The following is a 17,086-nucleotide window of genomic DNA, read 5'->3' as shown; positions in this document are numbered from 1 at the left end:
AAAACACATATATACACAAGCAACAGAGGGAAAGAAATGTCATTGAGGGGCGTTTAATGTTAAAGAGAAACTATACATCTGGGATGGTGGTGAGGAGGATTTAAGAGAGCTGAAGAAGGTGACCACCTGCATCCACTTCAAAGAGGAAAACCAGCAGCGGTACGAGGAGTGCTTATGCAGTCATGTGCACGTGCGTGCCTGCAATGCTTCTTTCTACTGACAAAATACGGCCACGTAGCCCGAGCTGGACAGATTTCCGCTTTGCCCAGGCGGTACAGAAGAGCTGGGTGCTGGCTTCACGGGGACTCCCAGGCTGTGCGCTGGTCAGCCACAGGTCACACCTTCCTTCCTCACAACAGCAGGTCGCAAACCTTCCTCCACCACATAGTGGTCTGTGCAGCATCCAGGAATGGTTTACAGGACTCTGGATTTTAAGGCATATTCTTGTAGAGGAGCCTTGGCTAACCTCCCCTCTAATGTGACAAAGCCCTTTAGAGGGACCAAGAATTGGTTCCAAATTCCCCAGTGGGTTTAGTGGGCAGGCAGGGTGTGAAACTCGGATAACTAGGGCTCACCCATGTTTGGCTGTAATTTCAGATGTGCAATAACTATGCAAAATGCTGAGATTTAGAGAGGAGAGAGCAGAAAGAAGCCACCCTTCTCCTCACTGGCTCTGTTTCTGTAATGAAATAGCACGTGCTTGTGTGCAGGGGGGAATTCACTTTGCCAACACCTCCTCAGCCTCTTCACCCTGACTGAAACATCCAAGGGGAGATACAGCCAAAGACAAATTCCCCAGCAGAACTGCAGGAATGGCAAACCAGCCGGCCTGATGGGGGAAATTTCAAAACCAAAATGTCTCTTAAATAAGCTTCTTTAATTATTATCATCATCTGTTTATTTATACAAATATAAAATATATTTATATAGATTTATATAATATAGATTTGTTGCTTTGGTGGCTCTTTTCATTTACAGACGTACTGGTCGACGATCTCTGTGCACTTTTTACACTTGACATAACAGCACCAATGGAACTTGCAGTGGCAACGCTCCACCTGGACGCTCTTGAACTGGTCATAACCTCGTCCGCAGCACATCAGCTCACACCCATCCATGCCCTCTGAGGTCTTGTTGCACAGTCGGCCCTGAGTGCCCAGCGAGCCAGTGGTCTCATTGCGCAGGCAATAGTCCGGGCTGGGGTCGACGTAGACCAGGTCCTCTTGCGTCGGCATGTTGAAACGGTTGTTCACCAGCTCCAGCTTGCCCTTGCGGCTGATCCTCATGGCAGCGGCGCTGTCGTACTTCTCCTTCAGCAGGTCGCCCACCTTGCGGAAGTCAGCCAGCTGCAGCCAGCAGGTCTTGAGGCTGCAGGAGCCCGACACACCGTGGCACTTGCAGGCCACGTCCGCCAGCTTGTACACGGCCTGCGGGAAAAGGAGTGCAATCAGGCAAAGCTGCATTTATTCCTGCTGCACTGGCAGCTGGCTTAATTACAATGAATTCATCACGTTTTCCTAACTAACTGCTTTGATTATCCCCCAACTTCTCTTGTTACGCCCTTCATAAGAGACAAAAGTCTCCTCTTCCTCCTGTTGCGACTGCTGTGTTCTTGTTCCCTAAATATTTCTATTTCTGGTCACATTGCCTCCAAACATGACTTCCCCACCCCACCTTCTTTTCCACTGGCACATTTCTGACTTGACAGCAGGGTCAAGAGCGGGAAAGAAGAAGGGGAAGAGTCCTGTCCATGTAGGCTCTGGAAATTCCCCCAGTCTCATGGACCGCCGTGGTACTGCATGTTTTTCCCTTCAGAGCTGCCAAAAGGGAACACCTGGGAACCTGCCCATTTCCTACCACCCGCACCAGGAACCGACGCTATCATTGTAGGGATACATCTGCATCCTTTTGAAATAAATCCACTGCCCCGCACCCTTTCCCTCCGTCCCTGCTGAGAGGAGCTCGTTCAGGGGCAGCGCCCAGAGGAGACGTTGCCTTCCAGAGAGGAGCAAGCAGGGGTGGCGGTGGTGGCGAGAAGGACGAACATCTCCACCCTGGAGCAGAGCAGCTCAGCTCTGCTCGAGGTGGGCCCTCCTTGGTGGGCTCACCACCTTCAAGGTGGGCCCTCCTTCAAGAGCAGGGCTGAGTTGCAAGCCCTAACTGCAGCCCTGCGCCATCTTGTGTCCAGACATTTCCCTGCACTAACAGGCCTGTCGCCACGCAGAAGGGCCTACATTTTAAACGGCAAACGCAAGCTTGCGGTGTGCTCTTTTCCGAGGCACTTTCAGCTATGTTTTCAGGAGTCTGCGGGGGCTGTAGATGCATCATACCCCTGAAAACCCGGCATCAAAATTAGCAAATAGTCTTGAAAATTCAGGCCGGTGAGTGTTAAACCCTCAGCAGAGCAAGTATGGGGGGTGTAAAGGAAAACGGCGGTTACTCTCCTCCTCCCAGCTAGTGCTGGGAGGAGAGGGAACTATTGAAAAATATTCTAGAATAACAAAGCTCAAAACCTAGGAAAATAAACTGAAATGCAGGTTGGGTTTGTTCTTTCCATTCATTTCAGAGACAGCTACAAAACTGCAAATTATGCGAGATCCCGTCAGCACTCACAGGCACTGGTAGACTTTGCAAAGCGAAGAGCTGGCATCCCCACGCCAGCGGAGCTACGCCGTGTTACAGCAGCTTGCCCCCCCAGCCCTTGCCCTTCACGCTCTCCCCATCAGGCTCACATCTGCTCTCCCATGACCGTCCTGCACCCTGCATGTTCGCAGGGCAGTGCCTCTGCCAGATCCCACGTGCCACGCAGAGCTGTTTGGCACCAGCTGCAAAATTACCACCAGCCGTATCTGGTGGGGGAGATCAAGGAACATGAGAAAAAACTAGGATGTTCTGAAGGAGGCGGCGATATGTCTTCTAGTCAGGTTTTCTGCTGAAGAAAGCAGCCAAACACTGAGGTTTCTTTTCTGCCTCACTCACCGACACAGAAGAAAGCTTCCCAGCTCTCTGCATTCGCTTGCCAAGGAGTAGGTGATTAAGGCAATTGAGCGTAGTGCAAGCAAAACCTTCTGCCTACGACTACGTTCTGGACCAGCAGCAAGAGCTCAGAGTTCTCCTACAACAACTGGTTGCTCCTGGTCTAACTAACGTCTAGTGCTTTTGACAGCTAGTGAAGATTAAATTTGGCTTAATGGCTAAATCACATGGAGGCCAATCCAGCTCCCAAGAAAGTCAATGGAGTGAGTCCTTAGAACAGAGAAGCTTTAGTTCTGCTCCTCAGAGCTCAATTTACTGAGGCAATCCCTCACGGCACAATGTAACAGCTACAGGCTGGGAGTTAAGCACTTGTCTTGGATCAAACTACAACTGCAGAGGACCAACCACACCGTTACTTAAGGATTCCTGCTGTACTATAACCAGACAGAGCTACAGCTGAATTTCCCAAGCCCCAGACACTTACTATATCCTCACTGCATTGCCAGCCTGCTTGTTATAAGCTTGTGTTAGCACTTTTTGGTTACGGTTCTGTCAAATCCCAGGCCACTCGTGCCTCCCTTGCCCTTGCATGTGTTTTTATAAAGTATTATGATTCTTCCTAATCCTGGGCTTTGTTCCTTTAGAAAAACACTGCAACTCAATCCCTCTCAGTTAATGTCATGGGACTGAGTTCACTCCGACTTGGCTTTAAGCAACTGATGCTCAAAACATCTGGCCCATGTGGGTAGTAGCTGTGTTGGGGAATGCGAACGCTACCAGTTATCACAGGTAAGCATGGCACCACTCAGCCCCCCGCAGCTCCCACTGTCAACGTCCCGTGCAGGTAACCATAGCTTCAGCCGCTAAATGGCTCTCCCACTCTCCCCCTTTGCTGCCTGGATGGGGAGAAAGTAGAGGAAATTGGAGAATTCCTCTCTGATAGGGCTCAGGTCAAGGTAAAGAATAACAGACCCCACATGCAGTTCTGAGGGCAGGGTCTGATCAATGGCTGTGCCACTTAAACAGGTTCAAAATGGCTCTAATGGAAAGGCTTAAAGCCCCTTCCCATAAGCCCAAGTTCTCTTCCAATTCTTTTCTTGCAAGAATGGGAATGGGAAGAGAATTAATGGGGAATTCCTGTGTGGTCAATTAGCCAGACCCCCTTCCAGGCTCTTCTGGCAGTGGCTCGAGTGACTGATGACTGAGGCCTGCCATGTGCCGACTGGGTAAACAGCACGGAAGGACTGACCGTCACAGTCCGCCAGACAGGGCGACAGATAAGGAACGGGGGGAAATAAGAGAGGGTAATGGAGACCAATTGGAAGAAAAAGACAGATGGAAGGAAAGGACATATTGAGATAACAGCCAAAGACAAACAAACAAGGGTAATAAAGCCAGAAGCCTCCACCACAAGGACTCCAACGTGGAGTGAAGGGGTGATGGGGTCAGGACTGCCTGAAAGATAAAAGACCTCTGGTCCCCTCCCGTCCCTCTCAGCTCCTTCCGAGAACCACGGAGAACAGGGAGACGGTCTTCTCTCCTGCCACCAGAGCTCTTCAGGGTTCAAGGTTCTTTCTCCTTTTCACCCACAGGAAACTGAGTGAGGGGACATGCCAAAAGAAATTTCTGCCTAGAAATCAGAAGACATCAATTGAAACACTGGCTGGGAAAGCGGGGCAAGGCTGTATGTGGGATGGCACCTGGTGGCCACTTAGCAATGCTCACTGCCATGCCTCCTTTCTTTCAGCACCAACTTTCGGGAGTATGGAGTTACACATGCACCTTCCTACTTCCAAAACCAAAATCTCAAAAGTGAAAACTTAACATTTAGGAATGCAGGACTAGACGGGACCTCCTCGGTTATTAAGTATGATCTCTTGCTATTGTAGGCACCGCTTCAAATAATATTTTCCTTAAATGTATAGAGTGCCCTTTTAAAAGCAATTAGGTTTTCAGCCACCATTATTCTGACCACTATTCCAATGATAAAGTATCTTTTTCTAATTTCCAGCCTAAATGTGTTCACTTTATGTCCATTTGCTATTGTGCCAAATTGGCCTTTTGCTTAAAAAGTACTTTTCCTCCCCTATTATTTCTCCCACTAACACAGACATCAGTCATATCCTCTCTCAACTTTCACTTTGCTAGGCTAAACATGGCAAGCTACTCTAGTCCCCTTTCTTAAGAAAAGATTCCTATCCCTTGGGTCAACCATAACAAGCCTTTTCTAGTCTGAGGTCATTTTGCTTGGGAATATGAGAACATACAATATTTTGGGGCCTCAGGAGAGCTTAATACAATGGCATTAGTATTCCCTCATGTTTTATGAAAAGACTTTCCTTAGTACATTATAGGATATTTACCACCTTCCGAGCCACATTACATCTGCAGTCATCTGCAGCTGACTGCTGCGCCCAATTCTTTTCTACTCGTTTCCTAATGACTAAAATGTTTTTCATACAAGACCTCAAATGATGGTCTTAATGTAGTTTTACTGGATGTCATTAGCTGCTGTGCAAAATTCAGATTCTCCTCTGTATTCATAATACTTGCCGCCTTTGCATCCTCAGCAAATTTCATCAGCCCATTCCTAATTCTTGTGTTGAGGCTGAGAAACAAAAATACTAAGTGTCGGTCTTGAGGCAAGTCCTTGAAGAACTCTGCTAATTAAGCTCTGTCAAGATCAAGACATGTCTTTTCACACAACTTACTGACATCTTTCCTTGAACCAGTTTCTTGTCCACCTCGTAGCTGCTGCATTTTTCCTTATCTTTCCCAATTTAACCAAGTGTTTCCCATGTGGGAAATACATTAAATGTCTCATAGAAGTTCAGATAAATGAGACCTATCAGATCTATTTTGCTTTTTAGGAAATCAGTGATGTTCTAAATGATTGTGCGATCAATCTTTGAGAAATTCTTCTCAAATTATTTCCCATTTTGCCTCTTCCTCTGAGATATCCTTTCCCCCAGGTCCTCCTGTAAAGGCTGCCAAGGTCACACTGCCTGTGCTGCCAGGTGCCAGCTCTTTCAGAGTGCCAGGAAAGAAAGTGGGCACTCCCTGTGACTTGAGAGCTTTACGCTACCTGAGTTTTGCTTCCACCTTGGTTGTGATAATTTCCATTTCCAGCCTTTCTCCTTTGCTCCCGTGCTAATATATTTCTAAGAGCCAAGAGGAAAGGCTGCCCTGTACTGGCCAAATACCACCCTGACCAGACAACCCTGGAACCCGTAGCAATACCATCTCAGAGCCACCCCAGGTCTCATCTCCATCCAGATCCTTTCATACTCATCTCCCTTCCCGATCCCAGCATCTCCATTCCTCGCTACCCCCAAATCCTCATCCACTGAATCCACCCCAAAGCCCCACTCTCATTTACTCCAGAGCCCTCCATTCTTCTAACCCTTTGCTGCCACTTGACTCCCGTCCAAATAATTCGACCCAATCCCAAACTCCCCTCCATCAGCAGCCCCCTGCACCATCCCACCCATCTCAGGCCTGCTGGCCCCGAACTTCAGTACTTGCTGCTCAGCTCCTCTTCCTCTACCTGTCTAAACACGACAGCTGCCTCCTCATGCCTTCCTCGCTCCCACAGGGTGCCAGCACCATCGGCCATTGCCTACTGTGATAGACCTTGCCTGCCCCTAGGGCACCCTGCCTGGCTTCCCCTGAAACTCACAGTCCCAGGGGGATTTCAAAATCTACACTACGAGCACTTACTCCCCTAGGCAGAAGTGTTGAGGACAGAAAAAGACATCTCCATTGTTCAGCACACATATGGTACCCCTCCCCACATTCCAACTTGAAGCCCCAGGTAAAGCACTCACTTACTTTGAGGACCAAAACTACTCTGTCTTTAGACTTAGCCCCATCCTCACTGACTAGCAGTCTCCTTTCTTCCAATCTCCTCCACTTTGCAAAGTTTAAAAAACTTTCGCTGTTTATTTTAGTACCCTTTGCAAGGTCTGACTCAGCGTGATTTTCTACTGTTCTCACTTCATCTTTACACTTCTTGACCTCTAAGACAGAGCTTTTCGTTATTTATTTGCTATCAGTTCTTTTTTTCCATTCTTAGTAGGCTCTTGGTCTATTCCTAACAGCTTCTCTGTGGTAGTTATTCATTCAGTGAGGTCTGGATATTCTTCCTACAAGCTTTTTCCTCTTGCTTGGCATGCAGAATTGTAATGGCTTTAGCATCTTTGCCTTGAAAAAGTTCCAGGCCTCCTCCACATCGAGTTCCTCGGCTGAGTTTACTAACCAGCTCCCTTACTTTATCAGAGTTTGTTCTTTGAAATCCACAAGCTTAATTACACACTGGTTTATACTTCCATTTAATTTAATCTAACAGGACTTGCGTTCATTTAAACTAAGGTTATTTTCTATGGCCATCTGTTCTATAGAGTCTACAAAAACCAAGCCTGAAATAACATTGTCTTTTGCTGGCCCCTTTGGAAAGCTTTTGTCCAGGTCCTGTGTTAACTGGAGACACAGAAATCACCCTGAGAGCTTGTCTATGGAGTCCAAAGAAGCACGGGCACTGTAGCATTCCAAGCACAATTTAAACAATTTTCTGCACTGTAGTAAAGGCAGGACATAACTGTTTTTAGCTCTGTCCTTAAAGCAGGACAAAGCTTTCTTCCATCTAAAACTGTATCATCATCTGAAATCACAGCTCAGTGAGATTCTTGCCCACGTAACAAGAATAACAGGACAGGGTAGTGTTTTACCCATGCTGTGGAGCAAGTACCTTCTGACTTGATCTTCTAATACAGATATTACTACAGTTCAACTGGCGCCTCAAACTATTGGCCATATTCTGTCCCTGGATCCCTCAAGGCAATAGGACTGACTGTTAAAAAGTCTCATAACATATTCACTCCCTATTTTAAGCAGGGTATTTATTTGTAGTAATCCAAGTTCAGGACTCCAGACACGTAAGGTGTTCAAAGCAAGTAATGCAGAGAAGAATGTCACTTTCAAGCCTCTACTCTGTGGAGGAATGCCCCCCCATTTCTAAGCAAATGCAGACCCTCTGCCCTTCCAAGCCAAAAAAAAACCCAACAACCCCAAACCAAAACCCACTGAGTTCTACAGCTTTGAAGTCCACAGTTTTCCACCTACTGCAAATTTACCCCAATCTGATTTTGCAAAAGAAGCATGGAGTATTTGCAATGCTTCAACCTGACACATTGATTTCACAATCAAAAAAACAGAGCAAATCTCCTTTGGTGGCAAAATTAAGCTGAAATTACATGCAGAAAAGAGAAGACATACATGGGAATGGGAAAGATATTTCAGTAACAATTAGAAGTAAGAAAGGGCAGAAAATTGATAAGGCAACTAAGGATATTAGTTAAGAATGTGCAAAAGAGCAAGGCTAAGTACATTTAATAGGATTTTTTAATATGCATTAGAAATAAAATTGACCTTAGAAAAGCTTACTACTAGGGAAGAATGATAAAAATGTTAAACACCTTGTGGAAAAGGCACAAATGTTCAAGTAAGTATTCCTGTCCTACATTTGGAAAGAGGCAGGATTACACAGTTGTACCGCATATGAAAGGTGCTACACCTTCCAGGCTATTAATCACAGACAGAGGAATTGTGTAAAAAGCAAATGTGTATACACTGAACGCATACAAAGGGGGCAACTTCACCTATGTTTACAGCATCAGTGAGACCAATACCAGAACCCAGCATGTCGTTTTGGTATCCAGTTTCTTAAAGGATATGGGAAAACTGGAAAGGGTAGACTGAAGTGACATGAAAATGATTTTACAGCTGATGAGAACATCTGAGAGAGTCTTCAGTGCTCAATCTAGTTTGTTAAGAAAGAGTGGTGAATAAATTACAGTAGATAAACACTTCTGTGCAGAGGAAATTCTGATTACTAAGAGGCTTTTGGATCTAGCTGTAAGAGTCAGAAAAAGAACTGATCGGAAGCTGATGCCAGATAAATTCAAATGATAATGAAGCACAGTGTTGAAACAGGGTGATTAATGATGGTAGCATACTACAAAGGGAAGTGATGGATTCTCCATCCCTAGGGGTCTCCAGATGAAAACTGTGTATCTTCTCAGAAAATGTCTGTCACCTAGATGCAAATTACTTATTTTGCCCAATACCAAGTAACTGAGCAAGGCATATGTTTCAGAGATAGCCAGGTAGCCTGATTCAGTGTTTGCTTCTGGCCTTATATTCCCCAAAATCTGAATGTTGGCAGTAGAAGAGAACTCCACATGCTAACAGATTCTTCTTTTCACCACCAGCCTGTCACTTCAGCAGCTCTGGGAAGCCAGTTTCTGAGACATAAACCTTGAAAGTAAGCCTAGTTTATTTGGAAAGGGCTTACATGTCTGCACGTGTGCCATACAGTATCTCAACAGACCCAAAAACTCACTGGCTTTAGCTGGCAACAGAAGCCTGCCATTAAAACTGGAATACAATATTGTCAATATTGTCTGCAATATTCACAAAAATGCAGACCATACACCGTTCCTGGGGCATCACTGGACTATCCCTCATCAAACCTCCAAGTAATTTGGTATCCAGCTATCTCAAGCCTTCTGAATCTGCCTCCGAGAAAGAGGAAAGGGTCAGCATTTGTCTTACCCTGCGACCAGCCTCGTTGTTCTGCAAGTTCATCAGCATGCGAGCCTGCTCCTCTGAACCTCTCACGTAGTTCTTCTCCCTCTCCTTGGCATCCACAAACTCCTTGGCAAAACGATATCCATACTCCACGTTATCCCCGCAGCCACCCCACAGCCAGTCTCGGGGCAAGTCCTTGGGCCGGGCGGTCCGGCTGCAGCCACAGCTGGAGAGCTCTCCTTCACGGCAAGCCCGGCTGATCGCGTTCACCACCCCGGCAGCACTGACAGCGTAGGTGAAAGCAGTCTCTCGGCTCCCTGTGAGAAGCAAATTAACAAGAGACAGATCTCATTTAACAAACGCAACGTGCAGCAAGGAGCAAGCAAACGGGGTCCGGGCAGTAGGACGTGGTGTGCTCTGAGAAGGTGCACAGGATTAACTGGAACAAAGGAATGGGGTGGTCAAGCGCAAGGGCATGACGCCGTTCTGGTAGAGGGGGAACTGTCATAACACATGCTTGCATCCCGTTTTTGTTTTCATTTCACAATAACAGCTCCAGTCATTGACTGCCCAGAGCTGGCAGTTTCTGCGTAACCAGGATCAAACCCAAATCTGATTTTCTCACACACACCAGGGAAGGGGCTGAGATTCCTGCTGTCGCCTGGAGGAATATTCTTGGGAAGAGCATGTTCTTCATGAGTTTGTATGTGCTGCTCCTCAAGGATTATTATTTTTAGTATAGTTATGTCTGACCATTTAAGAGCCCTGGAAACTCCAGGCCTTGCCCAAAAAGAAACAGCAATACCATAGGCAGGGAGTGCTCAGCCTCCTTCCTCTCAGATCAGCCCTTCAGTATCCTCTCATTTTAACCCAGAGGAAACTCTCAAGCAGCAAGAGGGTTATTCACTTGCTGAAAATACAGCTGCTGCCTTAGCCACTGAATTTGCCACTAATCATTGAGAACAACTAACGAGGTTGGGTCTGTGCAAAAGGAGCATTCTGGTTAAGCCAGATATCACTCTGGAACGGTCTTCATTTAATTGGGACAAGGACTCTTTACGGGCTCCTCAGTTCATCGACCTTACTTTGGTTTACATAAAGTCAGCTGAGAATTGTTTTGAGACGAACTGAAGGAAACCCATTTTTACGCTAAAGCATCAAGGCAGAGGCTCTCCCAACGCCCACAGAACTGCAGTGCTGGAACAAGTAAAACTTTCCCATGTAGACAATAATAAATTAAAAGACTTTCCATTAGCAGGTTTACTAGAGACTGCCCTGCTTGGAGTGTACGCTCTATACAGCTTAGAGCCTCAGCCAAGCAGCTGCTTCAGGTCTCCAGCTATGTATTCCTGGCAGTGATTCAGCCCCAATTTGACCAGGGCACCAACGCAGCCAGAACACTGCATGAGGCCAAGCATGCTGCACCAGCGAGTGCTGTGGGTCTAAAGGGGGGAGTAGAGGGGGATGCGGAGGAGAAGGAGGCAATCCACACCTGCACTCTCACCACACCGTGTAATAAATGGCTAAACCGACACCTTCAGAGTCATTGTGTGCATCATCAAACTTTCAGGTGATAAAGAGAACAACTGCCAAAGCTTCATTGGAATAAGCAATCTGATCGTGAAGAGCTACTTGCACCAAACTCCAGCAAGAGGTGACCCTCTAATGCTCTCAAGCAAATCTGAATGACTTCAGAGGGCAGATCCTCCAAGAATGGTTCGTCACCAGCCCACGAGGCTCTCAGTGCCAGCTCCCCCAGCGGGCCTGAGCTGATGCTTTTGGTATGCTCTTGTTCTAATTTGCATGTGCTGACAATCTGTAATTAATAGCAGCTTATCACCAGCTTAGCGGTAATGACCCAAGACAAAGGCAAGGCTGTGAATGGCATCCACCTTGCAGAACAACCTGTGATTTTTTTTTCCCTCCCTAAATGAGAGTTGTACACTAAGGGCCTCTGCTCTGGAGTACAGCACAAGGCTGATAAAATACCACGGGACACATAACATAGAAGGGAGGGCCTTACTAGCAAGTCATAAGGAGAGGACTATGCCCCCCAAACCTCCCTGATCCAAGAGGTAAAGAGGAGCGACTCCTACTTAAGGTAGTTCAGCTGAGACTAGCCCATAAGGGACTTACGGTCATTTTTCAGCAACCAAAATCAAGCTTTTACTCATCTAGTTTGTTTTGCATGTTATGCGTATTTTAAGGTAACGGTCCAATGCGCTGTTTTGCCCCTACAAGTCTGTGCCTGTATGGCGAGAGCCCTACAGACACACCAATCGTCCCATCAAGTAGAGCACTCCCTGCATCTACAGAGATTAAAAAACATACAAGGAAAGGGCCTCCCAGTGTTACAGCTTGTGCAACAGAGCCTGCATGGCTCCAGGTGCTTAGCATCCTTACAGCTTGATTGAGATCCCTGTACTGAAAGCACAGACCCGATTTGCACTTTTACTGTCCATGTTTTAACCACCTCCAAGTTTCAAATGTAGCAGCACGACAACTCAGCGTGCAGCGCTTGGATCTGCATGAGGAGTTCAGGCTGCTGAGGATGGCGGTGGGAGAGGCTGAAGCAAGTCACAGTGGGGTTTTTTTTCCCCTTGCTGCCCACAAAGCAGAACAAGCCACGGTGCTCGCTAGATGTAGCTTGGGAAGACTGCGGCTTGGTTTGGGAGGCGGGATCGGATGTGCGCGTGAAACCCTGCGCTAATACAAAGCAAATTTGTAGCTGGCAGTTGGGGGCTTATACCTCCTAGTTTTCTCTGCTCTCCTACCAGGCCTTCCAGCCTTGGAAAAGTATTTGGGTTTTCGCTCATCGTCTCCAACTTCACCCCAGTTCCACGCCACTGTGCCATCATCTAAACAGACCGGGGTGTTATTCCCCAAATTTGTGCAAACGTGAACAGAGGTTACAGAGACGGTGAGGCAGTAACGTAACCCCCTTCGCACACCTCTGCCGAGCTCTCCGAGCGGCGGGCCTCAGTCACCCCGGGCTGCCGTGCCCCGGGCAGGCCGGGGGACGGGGCCGGGGACCGCGGTCCCCGGGAGGCTGTGCCCGCCGGCGCGGAGCTCCGCGGAGCTCTGCTGCCCTCCTGTGCCCGCCGGCCACCCGCCACCGGGACGGGGAGCCCGGGGCCGCGGCGGCTTTCGGGGGGCACCGGCCAGGATGCCAGCGTGAGCTGCGGCCAGGCAAGGTGTCGCTCCCCACGGCTTGCTCTTCTGGAGCTGCAGGAGAAGGAGATGGGAGAAGAACGGAGCCCGGCGGGGACACTGACGCAAAGATGATAAAAACGTGTTGCTCTAACTTTTTTGACGAAAAGGTTTTCGTTTCAACTTACTTTTTTTAAAAGCATTTCCCTAAAGTTTGCCAATCTCGAAGAAAACCGAGGAAATATATTTCTCTTTGTTCTCTTCTTTTATGACTCCTTTTTTTTTTTCCTTTTTGCATTTGAAAAGGCAGAAGAGATAAGATCTTTGGCTCCAGAAATGACTGGACTAACCTGGAAACCCCAGCCTTGCGTTCAGGATTGCGCTGAAGGAGATACAGTCTCTCCTCCCCTGAGGAAATTCTAACACGACCTTTTTGGGTGCTCTGTCCTCATAAATGTAGAAGTAAGGAAAGTGTCTGTGTATAATGTACAGAGAGATATATATATACACCCACGTGCAGTCTAAAATCTGTATTGACAGAACAAGAAGCAACTTCAGGATAATTTCTGTACATTGCCAGATATCATTATTGAATAAACCATATTTAAAAGGTAAGAGCAATTCTCATGACAACACAAACACTAGGAAAACCCAATGCTAAAAAGCAGCCTAATTCAGTGCTATGGATGTTTCTACAAAAGCTTTGTATCATTGGACTGCCTCACCTCTATGAAACGCACAAAATGAAGGTGTAATGATTAAACACAGACCGACTGGGTCTCCCATTTCCGAGCTGAGCCAAGTTCTGCGAGGGGGAAAGGAAACGAATCTTCCAGGTTTCTGAGTGAACACTCTCCCCGGGATCTCCCCGGCTTTGGACTTGGCCAGGGCAGGTTCTCAGAGCAGCTCAAGAAATGATATAATATATGCCATGCCTGCATCGGTGGGTGGGCAGCCGAGGGCTGTTGGCACACTGTACACCTTCTGGGTCCTTCTTATCTCTTTCCCCCCCTCTCCACAACACTCTGGCATGCCTCTGCACTCTTGCAGATATTCTGGTCTCCAGACCTTTCTTGTGCCGTTGGCACAGAGTACAGAAAAAGGGCTGTGGTCCAGAATTGGGGCTCAGAGGTTGAAAACAGGAGACAGGCACACAGTATGAACCCAGGCACACAGTATGAACCCAGGGAAGAACGACTTTATAGTTGACACGACCTGAGAGATTGAAAGGCTTTGTTGCCTTCCTCAGCGTGGAAAACAGATTTGCTGAAATGACGAGCAATGCCTCATTACAAAGTAAGAAAAAGTAAAAGCAGAAGGTGGAACTAAGAGAAAAGAGAAGAGGCAGCATCCCCCTCCACAGCAGCTTATCACTGACATAGGCACCAGCGATGAATCAGCACAGACCCTGTAACACCCCAGGCCACCTTTGGTGACATTTTTCTTACTTCTCTTCTGTGCTGTCTTGTGCTGGAGTATAAACATCTAAAGATGCTCTAACTGACCAGAGTATCTAAAGGAGCCGGATTCAAAACTCTTTGTTAGGATAGTTTTTTAAACAGCAGGCAACCGCAGGCAGTCACCTCACAGACACTACCATCAGCAGATTCCTACCAGAGATACAACAGTAGTCCTAGCAAACAAATGCATGCATGCACAAACCAAACAACAGCAGCAGGACTACTGGACATACCCATCACATACCCACACCACCTCTTCCCTCATCAAAACCCAAATCTACTCCCAATCTAAACAGGATCAAATTCATTTTAGAGAAGAGGAATCTTCCCTCTCCCACTATCTTCTTCTTGCCATACACCCTCTGATCCTCCCTGACTGCTTTTCATCCTTTCACCTCTGATCTTTGCTTTCTCCTAGCTTACCCTCACTTCTTTTCTCCAGCTGTGGACTCACCCACTGGACCAACTTGGGGCTGCAGGAAGGTACTGAAGAAGAAGAAGAGGTTTGCTCCAGAAGGGGAAATTCCTATTTTCTTGTGTCCTTGTGGAATCACTAGGATCTCTTTGGGGATCTGAAATCTACCCCGTTCTTTGGCATGTTACATGTGAGGGAGGGACACCAGAAGGGAGATGGAGGTGTATTTTCTGTTCTTTCCCTTTGGTGGATGAAATTTCAGTTTTCATACCCTGAAGCAGAAGTTTTAACAATCTGGGATTGCATGCATCCTCATCTGGCCACCACCCTTGCTATCAGAAAGCAAGAGATCAAGGATGCGCAGATGCCTTGGATGTGTGTCAGGAGCTGAAAGTATGCTTCAGGAAACGGTATTTCCCAGGGGAGTACCCCAGAGCAGCGGGGATTTGTTGGAGTATGAGCTGGGCAGAAAGGGAGGAATTAGAATGGCTCTGGTGGCCTGAATTAGGGATTCTGAAAGGTTGAGTTACACATGCAAAAAAGTCCCTAAAATTCTCCAGGATGACACATGAGAATTTCAGGATCAAATGGAAGGGATCAGGGACTTGGCTACCCTGGTGCCCTATCGCCTTGACGCCCCAGAGGTATTAAAGATGCATCTCTTGGTGTCCTGCGCTAAGTGTTTTCCCTGACCTTACAACCGAGAAATAGTGCTGGTTCTGGATTCTTCAGTGTAAGTGATCGGCTTTGTGGGTGGGAAACAAAACCTGGGGTTGGTGAGAGTGTGTGTGTGTGTGTGTGTAAGCGGCTGTTTTAACACCTTTTCTTTATTGTCCTGGCTGTCGGACACATCAAACCAAGCCCGGATTTCTCAGTTTCTTGCCATCAGATGATTGCATTTCAAAAGGAGCTGGGACAATGTAGCTGGGTCACACCTCAATTCAAGTGCAGCAATGGCCTGTCAATGTGCCTCTTATGGCCAGCAGGGCAGGAATTATAAAAATCTCTTAGGTTTACACAGAAAGTGGCAGAACGGGGTGGGGGGGGGGGGGCGGGAGATCCCATGCCAGGGGAGTCCATATTTCCCACATCTCACAGCTGCATTCCCTGTCCAAGAGCACTCCAGATGCTGGGAATGATAACGTGGGTCCATTGTTCCTGGCTCCAGCTTCTTCCCTCCCTACCTTTAAACAAGCACACAGAACAAAAGCAGTCCCCCTCTTCCTGACCTTCCCATGCCCCCCAAAGAAAGTCCCCCCCCTCGTCCCCCCTGCTGCCCCAGCTAGCTCCTGCTGTGGCTCAGGTGCCCTGCTGCCCTCCGCTCAGGCGCAGGCAGCGCACAGGCAGCGCACAGGCAGCACCGGCACACCAGGGAATGGAAAAGCTCGTTAAAGGCAGCTTTGGGAGCGGTGCTAATGGGGCTCATCACTCCTGCACGTGTATTCGAAGACAGGGAGAAAGCTGCACAGGGCCGGCCGGCCTGCGCCCAGCACCTGCCCCGTACTGGGTGCTCCTACCTATTTTCATGACCCGCCCAAAGACAGAGGTGTTGTCCACTGTGCTGCAGTTCCACCGTCGCTGCCGAAACTGGTACTGGCACTCCTTGATGGCACTGCGGGCCCCTTCCCCGATGAACACCATGTGCTCCTGGTAGAGCTGGCAGAGCTTGCGCTGCCCCGGGGAGAGCCCCGGCAGCTGGCTGCACACCGGCTGAGCGCCGATGATGTACATCTCAGGTCTCTGGATGGGGTTCATGGCCAAAGACCTGCGATGAGAAAAACATCCAAGGGAGTCTGGAGGGAGAGGCCCCCTCCGAGAAACGCCCGGCACCTTTCCCCGCCAGCCCAGCCCAGCCCCGCTCCGCTCCCAAAGCCCGGGCGCATTTCTCATGTCAGCTGCCTCCCTCCCCGGCTCTGCCAGATGCGAGGCTTTTCCAGGGCTCTAGCGGGAGAAACACAGCTCGTTTGTAACCTGAGTTTAAACACTGAGGACACCCGGGATGGGGAGGGGGCAGAGCGAACGCTCAGCACTTTCTCTGCGAAAGAAGAAAGCGAGCTGCTTTTTTACAGACCGCCAGCCAGCGATGCCTGCCTTCAAGCCAGGCTATTTTCCGCTCTTTAGGGGAAGGGGGCTCCCCCAGGGCTTTCGGCAGCGGGTAGGAAACCCTACCCATCCCCTCCTTACGCCTTCCCCACGTCCTAAAGCCCGGACGGGATTCGAGCGAGCCCCTACAAAAGGAGCCCAGAAATGCCTGGAGGACAGGGGCTGCGTCCCGCGTCCCCAGAAACCGGGCAGGGACAGTGGGAGGGGGGAACCTGGAAAGAAGCGAGCTGCTGCCAAAGAAGCCCGGGGGGGAGGAAAGTTCCCGCGGGGAGCGCAGGGCAGCCGCCCCGCTCCCGCTCCCGCTCCCGCTCCGCCGCCCGCCCCCGGACGGTGCCCGCTCCCCGGTGCCCGCTCCCCGGCCCGCGGCGGCGGACAAAGGCGCCGCTGGCTCCCC

At 48.7% G+C, this 17,086-nt stretch overlaps 1 protein-coding gene across 3 annotated transcripts in view; it reads right to left on the bottom strand.

Annotated features, from left to right (window-relative positions):
• Window positions 1–37: 37 nt before the first annotated feature.
• WNT5B (Wnt family member 5B) overlaps window positions 38–17,086 on the bottom strand; it is a 74,281-nt gene continuing 57,232 nt past the window's right edge. For all 3 annotated transcript variants that reach the window (XM_072873207.1, XM_072873198.1, XM_072873216.1), the window contains exons 3-5: window positions 16,107–16,354; window positions 9,589–9,881; window positions 38–1,427 (exon numbers count right to left, since the gene is read on the bottom strand). In XM_072873207.1, the coding sequence (XP_072729308.1) occupies window positions 969–1,427; window positions 9,589–9,881; window positions 16,107–16,354 (1,000 nt within the window). In that variant the 3' untranslated portion in view covers window positions 38–968. The remainder of the gene's footprint in view (window positions 1,428–9,588; window positions 9,882–16,106; window positions 16,355–17,086) is intronic.

Source organism: Ciconia boyciana, chromosome 1 (assembly GCF_034638445.1).
Source record: "Ciconia boyciana chromosome 1, ASM3463844v1, whole genome shotgun sequence".
Taxonomy (NCBI): Eukaryota; Metazoa; Chordata; class Aves; order Ciconiiformes; family Ciconiidae; genus Ciconia; species Ciconia boyciana.
Note: the sequence above shows the minus strand (reverse complement) of the source record. Positions and strands in the feature narration are given on the sequence as shown.